This window comes from Lissotriton vulgaris, chromosome 10 (assembly GCF_964263255.1).
Source record: "Lissotriton vulgaris chromosome 10, aLisVul1.2, whole genome shotgun sequence".
NCBI classification, from domain to species: domain Eukaryota; kingdom Metazoa; phylum Chordata; class Amphibia; order Caudata; family Salamandridae; genus Lissotriton; species Lissotriton vulgaris.
In genome coordinates this window covers 1,100,806,010-1,100,825,716 of record NC_141698.1, presented here as the reverse complement: position 1 = coordinate 1,100,825,716, position 19,707 = coordinate 1,100,806,010, and the positions used below count along the sequence as shown (strand labels likewise).

The following is a 19,707-nucleotide window of genomic DNA, read 5'->3' as shown; positions in this document are numbered from 1 at the left end:
ATCACCTGAAACTGCACCCCTCCCCCTGGCTAGATAAACAGCAAGGGGCCCCTTTAAGTGCCTCGGAAGGGGGTGTGGGGGGGTCCGATGCATTCGGGAGCTGATCGGTGCCTGAGTGACATATACCTGATGGAGCCAAGAGATCTGGCCTGTGACGCGAGCGGGCCACGCCACTGTTGGACGAGCACGGACAGGTGAGTGAGGTGGAGGTGGGCCCCGGCTGGGGCGTATCGGGAAGAGATGCTGCACCTGGGAGGGCTGAGGTCAGTTCCCCTGTGACTGGCAGGCTCAGGCGTAGGAGCCACAAGGGAGCTCCAAGCCTTCCCTCATCTGAGCTCTGGGCCTGGGTCAAACCTGGAAAGTGTTTCGGGTGTGCACCAGACGGAGTGCAGCCTTGAACACTGTAGCAGTTTGAGGATGGGTGAGCTCGGACCCTCAACGTCAGTCTGGGAGGCCCTACGTTGACAAATGGATTTCCCCAGGCCAATGACTATGTTGGGGCTTCGTTGGGCCCGCTCCTCGCCCAGGGTCAACCTTTGTGACCACGGCTGCTGGTTGTGACTTTGCTCAGCTTTTGTTCAGATCTACTTCCCGGACTTCCCCCCACCCTCGGAGCTGCATCCCACTGTCCACCCTCACTCCCCCCACGACAGAATCTCCTGGTCCCCGGTGGAGGATCTGTGGCCAAGTGTGGCAATGCTGGTTACTGTCCCTGACTTGGTGGGGGGGGTAGCACTGGCCTGAAGGCCCCCATTGTCTGCACGACCCTCTGGAGTCCCTTGGCGGCTTGATGAAAGCATAAGAGCCCTCCTTTCTCAAGGGGCCTGTCTCTGGGAGTCAGGTCTGTCCTGTGCGCACCTCGGGTAATGGACCGCCCTGCCTCCCCCAATTCTGCGCCTCGTGCCCTGGCAGCCTTCCCCCTGCGGCCTGACTTCTTCAACTCTTTGTGGACTTCGGGGGAGGCCATCAGTTATTGCACATTCTGCACTGGAATCGGACCACCTAGGGGTCATCATCCTAAGTCTCCCCTGGCCGTAGGGGAGAGTCTATCTTATTGGCCTGCCACCTGGGTCTCGTCAGGGAACAGGATCGCTGGTTTGTCTCTTTAACAGGTGCCTTCACACTCTCATAGCCCTGGCTGGGCTGCTGGGGGCAACACTCAGAGCCCCCACCTGGCTTTCGATTTTGCACTTCCTGTGCATGATGTGACCGGGGGTGTGACATTGCTAGGCATTCTGACGCCCGAGGGCTGCTTCCGTGTAGAGTGTGCTGGCCGTGAGTTCAGCGGTTCCCTCTGGGACCCCGCATTCTTATGCCCCTGGGTTCAAGATAAGTGCGCCATGGCTATAAAGGTGAAGAAAGACAGATATGTTAAAGATATGCTATGTAAGAATAAGATGGGTCCGCAGCAAGAAAAACCGCCCACGGAGAACTCCAAGCACTTGGTGTTGGCGACACAACTGAGACCTCAGTGACCCATGAGTTTCTGGAGGCGCTGTTCATCTCTGCGTGAAGACCTACAAATGGTTAAAAAAGCTCTTACTGCAGAGCTAAGGAAAGTATACTGAGACATCGATGAGGTGAGGGAGAGAGTGGTGGCACTGGAGGAGAGCTCCCTATCTAGGGGCGTAGAGGTCGAGGAGCTACAGCAGGCAATCATTCGCTTGCAGGACCAGCAATTAGTTCTCCAGCCCCATGCTGAGGACGTGGAAAACAGATCAAGAAGGAATAACATTTGCATGAGGGAAGTCCCTACGGGTGCAGAAGAGATGGACCTTGAGGGCTACATCCAGGTCCTATTCAAAAAACATTGTAGGAGACAACTCGCGACTAGCACCAAGGTAGACCGTTGTCACAGAGTCTGCCCCCAGAGCATCATATCACCCACCTGCAGATATCTTCTTTGTATCCGTACATTCACTGAGAAAGACGCGATCCTCAGGGCTGCCAGATTTGATCAGTTCTGCTGCCACTCCAGATATACCAGGAACTGGTGGCCTCTACCCTTCTGAAGCGGAAATAATTCCAGCCTGTCACTGGTCACCTTCACTCTCAAGGAATCTCATACTTCTGGGGCCACCCTTTTCACCTCGTCTTCCAGTTGAATGGCAAATCCTACCAGTTGAGTTCCTTCACGGAGGCCTGTAAGATTCTCAACCTCGAAATTCCTGACTCTGGACTCCCAACATCCCTTAAATGATCAGAAAATCCAGGGCAGGAGCGGCCGGGGCCTCTGGCAGTTTTTGAGATCTATGCCCCACTGCCCACACTCTGCACCCACGGCCTGGGAACGTTCAGAAGTTCTGCGTTCCCTCACTGGTGAGAGCAAGCCTGATGGTGACTCCCCCTCATATGGTACTGTGCATTGGCAAAACGGATGCTATCATACGGGTGGGGGAGGGAGTGCTAATCTACTTTGTTTCGAAGCTGGCTCACTGTGCCTTGCTAACCCCCAAGGACCCGGACTTCCAAGTCTCAAAAGACTTCCTGGACAATATGTTTATTCTTATTTTTCATGTTATGTTGTGGTTCTGGGGTTTTCCTCTTCCGATTGACTACAGGCGGGCGACACAGCATGCCACGGAGCAGCTATGGCCTTCCTACTTGTCGGATCCCCATACATTGCACATCTATCCCTTCATGGCCCCAGACTACATTTGCTTGGTCCTCTTCACACCTCAGAACATGGAGATAAAATTACTTAGTCTCACTGTAAAAGGCCTTAACAACACTACTATGAGGGTAGCGATTCTGTCTTTTTTAAAACACGCACAAGGAGATATCTGTCTGCTTCAGGAGACACATCTGCTCGCACATAACACTTTCAGAATGCACTCTAGGAGAGTCCCTCACCAAATCTGGTCATCTGCGTGGGGGAAGAGAGGGAGAGTACCAATGCGGTTCTCCAGATGTTTCCAAGGGGTGATCCTGGGTACCTGTCAGGAGGTTAAGGGCCGTTTGCTAGCCGTCCGGGTTCAAAAAGGCACATTTCGCTAAACAATAGCCTTACTGTATGCTCCCAACGAACAACAGGAGACCTTTATCACTGACGCTCTTGCCAAGGTCTTCCAGTCGCCAGACCAGGCCGTCTCGGTGGGAGGAGATTTTAACATAGTCATGGACAGGAAGTTGGACCGCTCAGGGCACAGGACAGGACACTTGAGGGCTCTCTCTCTCTCTCCTGTGGGGATGGCCTGACTAGCAGACTGCGGGCTATGAGATGTATGGCTTTTACAGTACCCCGATGAACAGGACTACACATTCTACTCAGTGGCGCACAAAACCTAGCTTCTCACTCCGCTATCCGACACTTACCTTACTATTGCACTCACTGGAGTGGGAATAGTACATTTATCCCCTCCGCTATCCATCACTTTTCCTACTGTTGAAATTACTGGAGTGGGAATAGTACATTTTATCCCTCCACTATCCAACACTTTCCCTACTGTTGCACTCACCCATGCTGTCTTTCACATACCCACTTTCTCACCCATATACTGACACATACTGCCCCACACATACTCACTCACTAACCCATACAGTCACTGAATCACCCACTCACTCTTCCATGCAGGCAGTCACACACACCCTCACCCACCCACACAGGCAGTCAGATACCCACACAGGTACTCATATGTTCGAGGCATGAGGGCTGCTGAATTCATATCTGTGCATAGATCGCCGCCTAGTGTTGGGTCCGGATGATTGCACATTGTTGTCCTGGAAGAGTCTTCGAAGTATCACGAGATAGGTGGCTCCTCCCCTGGACTACAGTGCGCATGGGCATCCTCTCCATCCCCAGATTGTTTGTTTCCGCCATTGGGTTCGGATGTCTAATCTCAACTCCAGTTAAATAACTTGTACTCTTTCTATTCCTAAGGCCAAAAGGCCTTCATAGCGTCGGTATTGTATCGTTCGGTGCCTGGCCCTTTCGGTTCTTCGATCGGCGTCGAAAGAAGATTCTCTCGACAACCCAGGCCCAGACTACATCGACGATGGAACGGACCCCGTTTAAGCGGTGCCCCGTTTGTAATTCAAAATATTCGAGCTTAGATGTGCACCCAGTGTGCAATACCTGTTTGTCCCCCGACCACGACGAGTCAAAATGTTTCGCCTGCTCAAGGTTCCGCTCGATAAAAATACTATTAAACTTTGACGAGCGGCGAGGCAGTCGGCCCAGCAGTTGGCTCCAGCACCTGCAAACATCTTCGATGCCGGGGACGAGGAACTCTTCCAGGATGAGGCAGAGGCGGAAGAAGACGTTTCCGAAGAAATGTCGGAACCGGCTTCGGAGCAGGACTCCAATTTCGAGGTGGACGAGCCAGATGAGGAGTTCGTCCACGACCAAGATGTCGTCGAGGTAGGGGACAATGATCAGGCACTTGCGGCCGTTGATGACGACTCCGGTGGAGAACCGAGTCCGCCCGCAGTTCCAGGGCCTATCATTAACATTCAGCCCTCTCCGGCTCCGGTCGAGGCATCGCCGAAAGGCCTTAGCCAAGATCCATCCTCTCGGTCTACAGCCCCGCGACATAGCCAGGCTAAGACCCTTTCCAAGGAGCCATCGGTCGATTCAGCGAAATCGAAACCGAAACTACTCAAGATGGTGGTCGGTTCGACGTCGACGACCACCTCGAAGGTTGTCGACGATCCTTCGACGCCGAAGATACCCGTCGGTGCCAAGACTGGGACTTCGAAGCAGGGCTCGGCCACCAAGAACGTCGCCTCGAAGGCCTCGGCGTCGGTGCCGGCGTCGACGACCAAACATGGCGAGAAGGGCAAAGGACTTCTGTTGGGAAAAGGTCTCCAGCCACCCCTCTCAGGACTCAAGACTGGGCTGGCGAAGAGGGTCGAAGCCACGGCCAAGGACGCCCTGAAATTATCATCAACGTCCAAGGATGGAGGCGCACCGCGCCGGGAGCTCGATTCGACGGGGTAAAGCGAGCGGCCTACACAGGCGAAGAAACCCGAAACAGGCGCTTCAGGTTCGAAGCATACGGAATCAACGCCACTTAAGTTTGGCCTTCCGCCCACGGCCCGGCCAAAGCATCTCGAGACTTCCAAGATGGCGACAGTGTCCTCACATGCACAGGTCGTCTATCATGAGCCTTCTTATGACAACCAAACAAAACTGTTTATTGACTCGGAGTCGGGCAGGCTTACCGTCCACAAGCGGAAGATCGCGCCTGAACATCCTTTGGAAGGTTACAGGATTCCCCTCAAAAAGAAGATGGTCTCCACCACCTCTCCGGTTCTTGTTGAACATATTCAGGACTACTCGCACCATACTGTTCATTCTCCAACACAGAGTGAGGAGGACTTGAATGCCGACTATGGCCAAATGGCCTTCTCTTACAATACTGACACTGATCAGGATGTCTCAAATCAATGGTCAGGAGCAGGAGATCAAGGCGATGACCCTGATGACCCCCATACTGCTCCAGAATCTCAGTCCTACATTGTGAAACCATCTCCAACTGAGGACACTACAGCATTCAATGCATTAATAGAGCGGGCAGTCCTCAACCATGACGTCGAAATGCATGCTGAGCCAGTGGATGAAGATTTCTTATTTGACACCTGCTCCACATCTGAACGCTCCACCAAGACTCTGCCCATGCTTAAGGGGGTCCTCAAGCATGCCACAGCCATTTTCAAGGAGCCAACCAAACCCAGGGTTATCAATCCCTGGATTGACAAGAAATACAGGCCTGCCCCAGTGGACCCCACCTACATCAAAGGCCAGCTCCCCTTGGACTCCCTCGTGGTGGCTAATGCACGCAAAAGGGCTAACTCTCAATCAACTGGTGACGCTCCCCCTCCGGACAAAGAGTCCAAAATCTTTGAAGCGTCTGGAAAGCGTGTGGCGGCGCAAGCCGCTAACATTTGGAGAATAGCCAATACACAGGCCCTGTTGGCTAGGTACGACAGGGCGCACTACGACACCCTAGAACAATTAATGCCGAACATGCCTGATATGTACAGAGAGGCAGCGGAAATGGTTATACAAGAGGGAAAACTGGTCTCCAATGCGTCAATCAAATGCGCACTGGATGCAGCAGACACTGCAGCGAGGGCAGTCAATACTAGCGTGATGCTGCGACGCCATGCATGGCTGCGCATCTCAGGGTCTAAATCCGAGATCCAAACTACTCTTCTCAATCAGCCGGTTAATCTGGACTTCCTGTTTGGACCCGAAGTTGACACAACACTTGAGAAAATGAAAAAAGACACTGAGACAGCGAAGTCCATGGGGGCTCTCCAGTCACAGCAGTTTCGGGGCAGTTCCTTTCGTCGCTCCGGTAACAGGGGAGCAACAAGAGGACAGGTTCAACAGCATTCCCAGTACGCCAAGGGCAACACGCAATCTGCCTACACTAAAAACACCAGAGGCAGATACCATGGGAACAGCGCCAAAGGGAGAGGCCGCGGCAATAACAACGCCAGGTCCTCCACTCCCAACAAACAGTGACTTCTTGTCACTGCCCCCCGACCATCTAACACCTGTCGGGGGGAGACTCCAGCAGTTCCTGCCACTCTGGGAAAACATCACAACAGACAGGTGGGTGAGACAACTTATACGTTACGGCTATTGTCTAGAACTAACCTCCCCCCCCCCAACATACCCCCAAGAAACCGTCCTATGTCCGCAGAGCACTCGCTCTTATTGCAGCAAGAAGTACTCTCCATGCTGCAAAAAGGAGCCATAGAACTCGTGCCTGCCGAAGAAAGGGGTGCAGGGGTGTACTCCCTGTACTTCTTGATTCCAAAGAAGGACGGGTCCTTGTGGCCCATTCTAGACCTCAGACCCCTCAACCAATACATCCTTTCGGAGCCCTTTCACATGCTAACCTTACAACAAGTCCTGCCGCTGCTCCGTCAGGGCGACTTCCTAGCCACCCTGGACCTCAAGGATGCGTATTTCCACATTCCCATTCACCCGAGTCACAAAAAATATCTCAGGTTCACAATCAACAGTCAGCATTACCAATTCAAGGTTCTGCCGTTCGGGGTCACTACTGCTCCCAGAGTTTTCACCAAGTGCTTGGCGACTGTGGCAGCGCACCTTCGCAGGGAAGGTGTTCACGTGTATCCCTACCTGGACGACTGGCTCGTGCAGGCCAAATCTGCCATGCAGTGCGGCCGCGACATGTCGCGGACCATTCACCTCCTTCACAGTCTGGGGTTCTCTCTCAACTACGCAAAGTCTCACCTGCAGCCAGTCCATGTGCAACAGTACCTTGGGGCCACACTAAACACCCAGTCGGCCACGGCGCAGCCGAACCCAGCCAGGGTCAACAGCATGCAAACGCTCATCCGGAGGTTCCAACCTCAGCGATCCCTCCCAGCGCAGGTTTTCATGCAACTGATCGGCATGATGGCATCCTGCATATTCATTGTCCCGCACCCGAGACTGCACATGCGACCCCTTCAAGAATGCTTAGCCCGTCAGTGGAACCAGGCTCATGGCCATCTAAAAGACCTAGTGTTGGTGACCGGTCGTGCTTAAAACTCTCTGCATTGGTGGAACCCACAAAACCTTTGCAGGGGACGACCGTTCCAAGAGCCTGTCCCACAGATAGTGCTAACGACGGACGCATCTCTCCAGGGTTGTGGAGCGCATGTCCTCCACTACACAGTGCAGGGACTATGGACAGCACAACAGCAGAGGATGCTGTGGAAATACAGTTTTTAGTAATGGACGAAAAGCTCCTCCATTTTGTGTTTCCTAGCCACCATTTTGTATTAGTCTCTTTAGCTTGCCACCTCAGCACATATGGTGTGGCCGCTTCATCTGCACAAAGAAATGTTAATACACCAGTCGACCCCAGAGCATATGTTTGCACTTCACCTTATGACGCACAAGTAGAGCAGGGTATGTTGCTTAAAGGTCAATGACTCATTTGCTTAACTTTCCTATCTAACTAATTCCAAATAGATTACAGCTAACAAAAGACTGCTGATGGTAATGAATCGTTGTTGACACAAGAGATGTAACCTTTGCTCTGTATCCGGATGACTAATCAAATGGGCGCCTGACTCTGTAACCACAAGCCCGCCCATGTTTATACTTGGCACAAGTTATGCATAGTTCTGCTTTATTTCTGTGTATCACAAGATTATTGATGACTGATGGGGTTTAGTGAGTAACCTTTATATTATTGTTCAGCAAGCCAAGTATACATATTTCCAGAGTCACTGGCCCTGACCAGTACGTGATATTGTTTGGAGATCATTAATCATCCTTGACAGCTGCTGATTTATCATATCCATCCCCACCTACGCTTATGAAGCACAAAAGTATATAAGGCTGTCTCTGACTATTGTAAGTTGTCCACTTCCCTCATAGCCACATGGAGCTGTGAGGTGGTGTACCCGCTCGAGCGCAATAAATCTTTTTATGTTTCAGTTACCTCCGACTGCTGGTCTTCCTTTGTAAACATACCTGGCCGAGGTAGAAGAATTCAACTTTGTCAGCTGGCGACTCTGGTGGGACCTCTCCGTGGGACATCCAACGGCTACCTGAGTCCGTGGTTGAGAGGTGCGACTGAGGACCGAATGATCGTAGGGGCCCCTGCACGAAGGAGACAGCGTTTCTCCGCAGCAGCTGCCATCTGAAGTCCCGACTGGCCTCTTGACAACAGGATTCCCCGGCAGAGGTCCACGAGCTGCTCCCTTTTGAAACAGACGTGTTGTCCGAAGACCAACAGTCGGACGATTTAAGGACGAGTCAAGGACACACCACAGATTGGTGAGATTGTTCTGTTGCATGTTTTGATAAAAATAAGTTTTGTAACCAAGTTTTGAATAAATTGTGGTTAAAAGGGTAAAAGAATAGTTATAACTAAAAATAATAGGAACAATGAAGAAATGCATTTCTAAAACGTTCTGTTGTGTAAGTTCAGGTTATCGGTTGGACGAAAGCGTCCCCAACCCTGTTGAAGGCAGTCCTGGTTGGATATTGATGATAAAAAAAGGAGTAACTGTGAACCTATACAATAGAATATGGCATGAGTACACAAAAAAAAATAAGGAATTACAGTTTCCTATCGATGGTACCTTTGATTTAGCTAAATTACAGTATTTACAGCAATGTATGATGGAACGAAAAGTCCGACCTGCTATGTTTGAGGCATTTCAAACGTGGGAGAAATCTGCTAGAACTAGGGCCATGAAACAAAAACAAGACAGGGAAAGAGAAAAAAATAAAACAACTACGGCCAAAGTAGCAGAATATAATGATATAAAGATAAATGAAAATATTGAACAGCATGACAGAGAATTTCGGATGAAAACAGAAAAGTGTTTTGTCACAGTAGACAAAAGAAATTGCCCGCCTGTCGATGAGGTATTAGAGGACTTGTTAGACAAGCCTCCCCCGTATAATATTCAAAATCCTGTTCCCCCAGGTCCCGGTATTGGAGGCCAACCACTTAACATTGTTGTCCAACCGCAAACTCAGCATGTGCTCCCTCCTGCCGTGTCGGTCCAACAGGCATCCGCCCCTGTTGTACCGGCTCAGGCCCAACAAACAGCCTCCCCTACTATTGGTTCGCAGGGCGCACATGGATCTGTAGGAAACCCCTCAGCAACACCGCCCGCCCTAACACTTCCCAGCGTGACACTTCCAGTACCACTGACGCCACTGGTCTCACAAAGTGATTCCCCCACAGTATATACACACAGACCATACGATTGGTTGGGTTCCCCTTACCTTGGTTCACCAAGGACGGACAGACGGGTATCAGACACGTATGTTAGGCCCACGCGATTAGGCGTAGCAGAGAAAGATATTATAAAGAAAATGACAGAAAAATGGATGGACTTAGGGGACATAACTAAAATAGAAGCCCGGGAAACATTTGAAGGAATGGAGTTAAGAGCTAAGAACTTTGTCATTAATAGTATGGCAAATAGATTGTTTAACCATTGTCGTCTCGTAATGGACAACAGTACAGTTTTTTTACAATCACCAGGATGGTTACGACAATTATGGAGGGATAGCGAGAGCTCCATATTAACAGACATACAGTGTAAGGATGCATTCGATGAATGTTATCATTACCAAAAAGAACTAGATGCCATTATGTGTGATACCACTAATAAACATATCCACCAACATTATGGCCCAGGACCAGAACTCAGGGATAATGCTTCAGCTTTCCCTATGAGAGAAGTACACCCAATTCCTGCGGCAGGAGGTCGCGCCGCCGTCCGACAATATGTACACACTCCATGGACTAGGGCTGACTTATTGGCCTTAAAGAAAGAGTTGCCTGATCCTAGAAGTAATCCGAAAGTGTTTTATGAGCATCTTGAATCTGCTCTTAGTTTAACGCCCATGATATTGAAAGATGTCGATCTTCTGTTTGATTTTCTAGTACCGCAGGAACTATGGCGTCCAGTTAGAGATCATAATTCCGCAAATATTAACTGGGTAGCCATAGCAGCTGCGGATAATCTCAGAGCAGCAGGAGAGGATGTGCCACAAGTGTTAAAAGATTTACCTGGACACATTATAACACGCATGCAGGAAATTCTGCCTAGACAAAAAGTAGACTGGGATAAAATGACTGCATGTAGACAGAAGGAGGGAGAAGAAGTGACTGATTTTTTTAGCAGAATAGAAGAGATTTTTAAAGGACACAGTGGACAGGACATCCAGACAGTACAAGGAAAGCGCATTTTTGCTAACCAGTTTGTTAATAACATTTTACCTGAGCTATCGGACAGTATAAAAACATACGAAAGTACCTGGACTGCTAAAGATCCAGCTGAGTTATTGACAATGGCGTGCTATTATGAGAATAAGAGAAACTCAGAGAAGGGAAAGAAGGATAAGCAAATGAAGGAATTAAAAACAAAGGCATTGATGCAGCAAGCTTTTCCTGACAGAGGAAGGTCAAGAGGACGTACAAATTTTCAGAGGGCAGGTGGACGTAGTCGTGGGGTTGGTCGAGCTGCTTCAGCTCCGGCGCAACAGAGAGCAGGGTTAGGATACAATCAATGTGCTAACTGCTATCAGGAGGGACACTGGAAGAACGAGTGCCCTTTGTTACAGGGCCAGGGTCAAAGTATGAGAAATAATGCAAACACTTACAGAGGAAATTCAACTCCCCGTGTAGACAGGGGGAGAGGTAGAGGACAGCAAAGAAATTATAGTGACACTGAGCAGACAAACTATTTTGACAATAATAGGAGCAATGCGTATTTCACTCAAGATTATACACAATATGATGACAACGAGGACTGGACACAATAGGGATGCCCAGGAGAGGACAGGGAGCGAGTGCAGATACCAGTGGATTCTTCAGGCCCATATGTAAAAATGGTAGTTGAAGGTGAAGAGAGAAAGTTTCTCCTAGATACTGGTGCCACTAATACATCGATTTCCCACCGCTTGCTCCCCCATGTTCCTCTCTCGGGAAGGTTAGATAAGTCGGTGGGATTTTCAAATGCTGTTGTCACAAGCCCCATTTCGCGACCATTGGATTTCACAATTGGTCCTATAACAGGGAGTATGCCATTTGTACTAACAGAGAAATGTTCACTAAATTTACTTGGTTTAAAGGCTTTGAAAATGATGCATGCTACTATTTACTGTACACCAGATGGTGTCTATCTGACTTGTAAAAAACAAGACGTGTCCAGACAATACATGGTTTCAGACAAACATGACATACCACCTGAACTACAGGATATTGATCCAAAATTATGGGCACATGGACCAAATGATGTAGGAAAAATGGATATTGAGCCAGTACATATTACAGTAAAACCGAATGTCAGGTTACCTCGCATTCCCCAATATAAAATATCTAAAGAAGGGGAGGAGGGTATTAGATTAGTCATATCAGACTTATTACAACGTAAAATCATACAAGAAGTTACAAGCAGTCCATGTAACAGTCCCATTTTACCTGTGGTTAAACGTGATGATGGAACGGGACAGGTCAAATATAGGATGATTGTTGATTTGAGAGCCATAAACAAAATAGTGGAACCACAATACCCAGTTGTACCTGACATTACAGCAATGTTTTCATCTGTACCACCTTCAGCCCAGTGGTTTACTGTCATAGACCTGAAGAACGCTTTCTTCAGTATCCCCATACACCCAGACAGTCAGTATTTGTTCAGTTTCAGTTTCCAAGGGCGATCATATAGATTCTGTCGTGTTCCCCAGGGGTATACTGAAAGCCCTAGCATCTATAGCCAGGCATTAAAGAGACAATTAGATGACTGTGCTTTGCCACCAGGTACAGTATTACTGCAATATGTAGACGACTTACTGATCACAGCTGAGACAGAGGACATTTGTAAGCAGGCTACGCATGATGTTCTAACATTTCTTGCTCTGCATGGACACAAGGTTTCGCCAGCTAAGTTACAATACTGTCGACAGGAGGTAACTTACTTAGGTCATCTCCTGTCGAAAGGTGGGAGGAGATTATCATCTGAAAGAATACAAACAGTGCAGAACATTCCCAGACCTAGAACTCAAAAAGATGTGCGTGCATTTCTTGGAATGGTCTCCTTTTGTAGACAATGGGTACCAAATTTTTCTTACCTGGCCAAACCATTACTGTCCTTAACTCACAAAGATGTGGAAGATCCTGTTCCTTGGGATAAAGAACATCAAGATAGCTTTGTGGCTTTGAAAACTGCTTTATGCAATGCACCTGCTTTGGGCACACCAGATTACACTAAGAATTTTGCACTGTTCGTACATGAGAGAGAAGGATGCGCAATGGCTGTACTAACCCAGAAAAATGGAGAGAAGAATAGACCATGTGCCTATTTTTCCTCAACATTGGATCCGGTAGCAAGGGGCCTACCGAACTGCCTCAAAAATATTGCTGCAGCGGCTGCTGCAGTAAGACAGGCAGACTCTATTGTACTTGGACATCCAGTTATGGTTTACGTACCTCATTCAGTAGACATACTGCTGAATAAAACCAAAACTCAGCACTTAACTAATGCTAGGCTGACTCAGTATGAGCTAATACTGATGGCCACTAATGTGACCTTGCAGAGGTGTAACACCATAAACCCAGCTACTCTGATGCCTCTCCCTTCGGAGCAGGATGAAGTACAACATGATTGCGTGATTGTCACTGAAACTGAAACGAAGGGTCGAGTTGATCTGGCGGACACACCTATGCAAGAGGTCGATGGAACACTATTTGTGGATGGCTCTTGTCTAAAGAGACCAGATGGAACTACCTCTGCAGCCTATGCAATCACAACCAATAAAACAGTTGTAGAAACATGTAAAATAGAACAGATGTCTGCTCAGGCAGCCGAGTTGATTGCCCTAACTAGAGCATGTGAGCTTTCAGAAAACTTAGCCGTAAACATTTACACTGATAGTCAGTATGCATGGGGGGTGGCACATAACTTCGGCCGATTATGGGCCGAAAGAGGGTACATCACATCTGGAGGTGCGAAAATACAGCACGGCACCTTGATCACAAGACTACTAAATGCCCTTGCATTACCAACTAAGTTGGCCGTCATGAAGTGTAGCGCACACAAGAAAATCACAGACCATGTAGGTCAGGGAAACGCCTTTGCCGATGAAACAGCAAAACACACTGCGTTGAATGAGTACACTTTAACATATGTAGTGTCAAAGACTGATAAGGAAGAGACAAACATTGATCCCTACAAAGAGATAAAAGACATTCAAGAATTTGCAAGTGAAGAGGAGAGGAAGCAGTGGGTTAAGGAAGGATATTACTTTGACACACACTTTGGGGCTTGGATGCACACACAGGGATACTTGAAAAGGTGGGTCCTGCCCGACAGCTTTCTCCTACCCATGCTTCACATGGTTCACGGTCCCGCACACTTGGGGGCTGATGGAATGACAAATACCATTGAAAAGATATGGGTCAACAAAAACATTAGGAAGACAGCTGTAAAACTATCCAAGAACTGTATGACCTGTGCTCTCCACAATGTGGGAAAGGGAATACAAGTACCACCTGGCCATTTCAGATTGCCAGAATACCCCTTTGAATGCCTACAGATGGATTACATAGAAATGCCCCCTGCCAATGGCAAAAGATATGTTTTGGTCGTTATATGCAGTTTCAGTAACTGGGTGGAGGCATTCGCTTTAAAAGATAACACCGCATTGAGCACAGCTAAAATGTTGTTGAGAGAGTACTTCACCCGCTATGGCTTGGCCAGGAGTCTCTGGAGTGACAACGGGGTACATTTTTCGAATAAAATAATGAACCTAGTTTGCCAAGGGTTGGGGATAAAGCAAAGTTTTCATTCAGTTTATCACCCAAAAGCAGCAGGGCTTGTGGAACGCTGTAACGCTACATTGAAAAATAAACTGCAAAAAATATGTGCATCAAGCACTCTCAGCTGGGTAGATGCATTGCCCTTAGCCTTGTTCTCCATGAGGACAACTGTTACATCCAAAAACAGACTTTCTCCATATGAAGTGGTCATGGGGAAACCAGCAAATGTCTATGGGTTTGCCTCTCCACCAAAGTTGCAAGAATTAACGCATTCTGCTTTGTTGGACTATTGTAAAGAACTAACTTCTGCCCTGTCTACCATTCGCCAACAGGTCAGAGACACATGGTCCCCGCCTCTGGAAGGAGAAGTACACAACATCAGACCCGGGGACTGGGTCCTGACCAAGAACTTTGTGAGGAAGAACAGCCTGCAGCCCAGGTGGAAAGGGCCAGCGCAGGTTCTGTTAGTCACACAGACGGCGGTTCGATGTGACGGACATAAAAGTTGGATTCATCTTTCAAACGTGAAGAGAGCACCACCGTTCTGGCCAGCACTGCCCCCGGAAGAGGACCGTTCTGACCGAAGGACTGGTGACTGCATTCCTGCACGCATTGATGATCAACAAGCTGCATCAGGATAAAATCTACGCCCAAGGAAGATGAAGAGTGCTTAGGACGGAGCAAGCACCAACTGCCACGCACTGAATAGTGCCAACTTTAAAGGACTAACTTGTGCAGTGAGGTTAGTAAAATAAGGACACTGCCGACTCTGAGCTGAAAAGAGAATAAAGAAATACCTCCGAAGCCCAGCGACCCATAGGAGGAGAGGGTGTGAGGTCAAATTTGCCAATTGCAAGGTCTGAAACAGTGAGGCCTATAACGAACACTGTTGAACTGCCGCACTTGTGAGATTATAGAAATCAAAAAAATTCTGAGAGCGAATGGTACTTCCGTTTGGAAGAACAACTAGACATCTTCCTTTACTAGAAATGGAGGATACATATTCCACCCTTAATGTGAACAAAAGGGGGCGCTGGTACTCCAAACTATGCATATTCTGTATGTTATTTTGCATAATGTCTTTGGTCATCGGTTTATTGTATCTCCTAGAGCTCTACCATCCAATTGCAAAAACAGCCCCGCTCCCATCAGAGCTTCCCTCTGACTTTGTCCCCTCAGTTACAGTACCACCAGAGGATATGGATCACAGAGAGGAGATGCGTCATAATTCTTTCCTTACCTTACTTCATCAGACCCATCAAGTAATTGATAAAAATAATTGTTGGATCTGTATGCAATTCCCAGCCTATGTAGACGAAGGTATACCCCTTCTCCAAGTACCCCTGCCATTTGAAGCATCCTGTTATGCATTACACATTGCAATACTGAAAGTTGAGCTAATAAGGGTCTTCAGCAACTTAGTAAACTCCCGTTCTACCACTAGAACACCAACTGCCTCCTTGTACACCCATTATGACAAAGACATTCTCCAGTCAGGAAATTGCTCTGGAGTTATTTTGCCAAATGCAACGTTCCCTTTTTCTAACATATTCACCCCACTGCTGTTGGTAAAAAATGATAGCACACCTCCGCTCCATAGGGACACCAGAGAGATACCTTTTTTGAAAATGAGGCAGCGTAGTGTGCTTGGGAGTATATGTATTAGGAGCAACGGTACCGCCAACATGGGGAATAGTACCAATTGCAATATGACATTTGAAGTGTCTTCCCAGGAAATAACTGTTCCACTCTATATCGGTGACTCAGTTTATTTCATTTGTGGCTCCAGGGCCTATATATGGCTACCAGTGAATTGGGGTGGCTGTTGTCACCTAGGTCTTGTAACACCAGCAATGTCTGTAAAAAGTACTGCAGAAGTGAATAAAGCATCCAGAACTCTGAGAGGTAGGAGGAGTGTTGATCAAGGGGATACAGCGGCTGAGATAGCTGGTGATGTACTAAAGGCCTTTGTTCCTTGGTATGGCCCTGCCATAAATTCCAGAAACATACGCAGGTTGTCCCGTCTACTAGAAGCTACTATAGAAGAGACAGCAGGCATAATTGAGAACATAACAGTTGAGCTCAAGGCTCTCAGATTAGTTTCTCTTCAAAACAGGATTGTGTTAGACATGATGTTAGCAGAACGGGGTGGAGTCTGTAGAGTGATCGGGGTATCTTGCTGCACGTATATTCCTGACTCATCAACATCGGTTAGGCAGGCTGTCAAAAGACTATATGATATAGGTGCCCAGGCTCATAGCGATGTTGGCCCCTGGGATCCTGTAGGTTCCTTTTGGAACGCCTTATCTGCCTGGGGCTGGAAGATAGGGATGTTTCTAGTGGCTATCTTCCTTGTGGTAATAGGGTGCTGTGTTCTAATCAATTGTCTGCCCATGTGTTGCCAGTGTATGGGGCGATTGTTAAAACCACCCCCAATGCCCCCAATAACTGTGACTAATGCTCTTATTATGAGGGATGTTGTAACCCAACAATTGATGGACATTGATATCTCAGATAATAACCCTCCTGACGCAAATACTGTTGATTACGTCAATGAGCGCAATGAGGCCCACTATAGTAACAGCCGGCCCATATATGAACATGTGCATTAGGCCGCAACAAAATGTTGGACCTTGCGTCCAAAGGGCCGATTGTGGAAATACAGTTTTTAGTAATGGACGAAAAGCTCCTCCATTTTGTGTTTCCTAGCCACCATTTTGTATTAGTCTCTTTAGCTTGCCACCTCAGCACATATGGTGTGGCCGCTTCATCTGCACAAAGAAATGTTAATACACCAGTCGACCCCAGAGCATATGTTTGCACTTCACCTTATGACGCACAAGTAGAGCAGGGTATGTTGCTTAAAGGTCAATGACTCATTTGCTTAACTTTCCTATCTAACTAATTCCAAATAGATTACAGCTAACAAAAGACTGCTGATGGTAATGAATCGTTGTTGACACAAGAGATGTAACCTTTGCTCTGTATCCGGATGACTAATCAAATGGGCGCCTGACTCTGTAACCACAAGCCCGCCCATGTTTATACTTGGCACAAGTTATGCATAGTTCTGCTTTATTTCTGTGTATCACAAGATTATTGATGACTGATGGGGTTTAGTGAGTAACCTTTATATTATTGTTCAGCAAGCCAAGTATACATATTTCCAGAGTCACTGGCCCTGACCAGTACGTGATATTGTTTGGAGATCATTAATCATCCTTGACAGCTGCTGATTTATCATATCCATCCCCACCTACGCTTATGAAGCACAAAAGTATATAAGGCTGTCTCTGACTATTGTAAGTTGTCCACTTCCCTCATAGCCACATGGAGCTGTGAGGTGGTGTACCCGCTCGAGCGCAATAAATCTTTTTATGTTTCAGTTACCTCCGACTGCTGGTCTTCCTTTGTAAACATACCTGGCCGAGGTAGAAGAATTCAACTTTGTCAATGCATATCAATGTGTTGGAATTGATGGCGATCTTCATGGCACTGAAGGCATTCAAGTTGCACCTGTGCAACAAGGTCGTGTTAGTCCGGACGGACAACATGACCGCCATGTATTACATCCAGAAGCAGGGAGGCACGCACTCCCCGCAGCTGTCTCACCTAGCCCAGAGCATGTGGAAGTGGGCCATTCAGAGGAACATTTTCCTCATGGCGGAGCATCTCCCGGGTGTCGACAAACAAATGGCGGACCTGCTCAGCAGGCACAGTCATCAGATGCACGAGTGGGAGATCCACCCGTCGGTTCTCCATCCGTACTTCCAACAGTGGGGTCATCCAGACATCGACCTCTTCGCCACAAGCGAGAACGCAAAATGCCCAAACTTCGCCGCCAGGTTCCCACACCCGCAGTCTCAGGGCAATGCGATATGGATGAACTGGTCAGGCAGATTTGCGTACGCTTTTCCTGGTTGCTCCAACGTGAGCACGGCAAGCTTGGTACACGACGTTCCTGGAACTTTCAGTGGTGCCTCACCAACGGCTGCGCCTCACTCCCAGCCTCCTCACTCAGAGCCATGGCGACATTCAGCACCCAGATCCCCAACAGTTGAACCTTGCGATTTGGCTCCTGAGGTCATAGAGTTTGGATACCTGAACTTGCCTCCTGAGTGCATGAACATCATCAAGGAGGCAAGACGACCGACTACCAGGGCCAATGGAAGCAGTTTGTTATTTACTGCTCCAACAATAACATTAATCCGTTGGACGCATCTACGCAAAACATCATATGTTACTTATTGCATCTGTACCAATGCAACCTGGCATACAGTTCCATCAGGATCCATCTGGCGGCCATAGCTGCTTACCTTCAAAACCGGCAGCACCTTTCCTTTTTCAGGGTACCTGCCATTAAAGCCTTTTTAGAAGGACTTAAGAGTGTAATCCCTCCCAGACACCCCCCTTCGCCAGTCTGGAACATTAATATCGTTCTCACCAGACTCATGGGGCCGCCTTTTGACCAACTCCATTCCTGTGAAATACAGTTCCTCACCTGGAAGGTGGCCTTCCTAATAGCTATTACATTGCTGCGGAGGGTCAGTGAACTGCAAGCCCTCACAATTCAGGAACCCTACCTGCAAATCCATGCAAATAGAGTGGTGCTTCGCACCAACCCTAAATTCATGCCAAAGGTAGTTTCGCAGTTCCACCTTAACCAGAATATTGAACTGCCAGTTTTCTTTCCTAACCCAGATTCAGTGGCAGACAGAGCACTGCACACCTTGGATGTCAAAAGAGCTCTCCTGTATTACATCGACAGGACAAAAGACTTTCAAAAGACTAAACAGCTGTTCGGTGCATTCTCTCCACAACATAAAGGCAACCCTATCTCCAAGTCAGGTATAGCCAGGTGGATTGTTAAATGTATCCAGATCTGTTTTCAGAAAGCTAAGCGCACATTAACAGTTCCCCCTAGAGCGCATTCCACACACAAGTTAGGGGCCTCCATGGCTTTCCTGGGTAATATTCCTCAGAGGACATATGTAGAGCAGCCACATGGACCACCATACATACATTTACCAAACACTACTGCGTAGATGTACACTCCAAGCAGCAAGCTGCTGTAGGACAGGCTGTTCTCAGAACTCTCTTTCAGACTGCTGCAGCTGGCACGGGCACCTGCCGGTAAGGAGGAAACTGCTATTTATTCTATGCACAGATATGAATTCAGCAGCCCTCATGCCTCGAACGGAATATGCTACTTACCAGTATGCATCTGTTCTTGGCATGAAGGGGTGCTGACATCCATATCGCCCGCCCTCCTCCCCGGTGCCTGTCGTAGCTGCAGCTCTCAGAATCATTTTCAGGGCATGGTCATCACTTTCAGTATTACACTCCATCTCTGCCACAATGGCGAAAAACAATCTGGGGATGGAGAGGATGCCCATGCGCACTGTAGTCCAGGGGAGGAGCCACCTATCTCGTGATACTTCGAAGACTC

General features: G+C 48.2%; 1 protein-coding gene across 1 annotated transcript; it reads left to right on the top strand.

Moving 5' to 3' along the window:
* The first annotated feature begins 14,918 nt into the window (after positions 1-14,918).
* Positions 14,919-17,640, top strand: LOC147689379 (uncharacterized). The gene has a single exon (XM_086940078.1). The coding sequence runs from the start codon at positions 15,200-15,202 to the stop codon at positions 16,868-16,870; it is 1,671 nt and encodes a 556-aa protein (XP_086796204.1). The 5' UTR covers positions 14,919-15,199; the 3' UTR covers positions 16,871-17,640.
* The last annotated feature ends 2,067 nt before the right edge of the window (positions 17,641-19,707 follow it).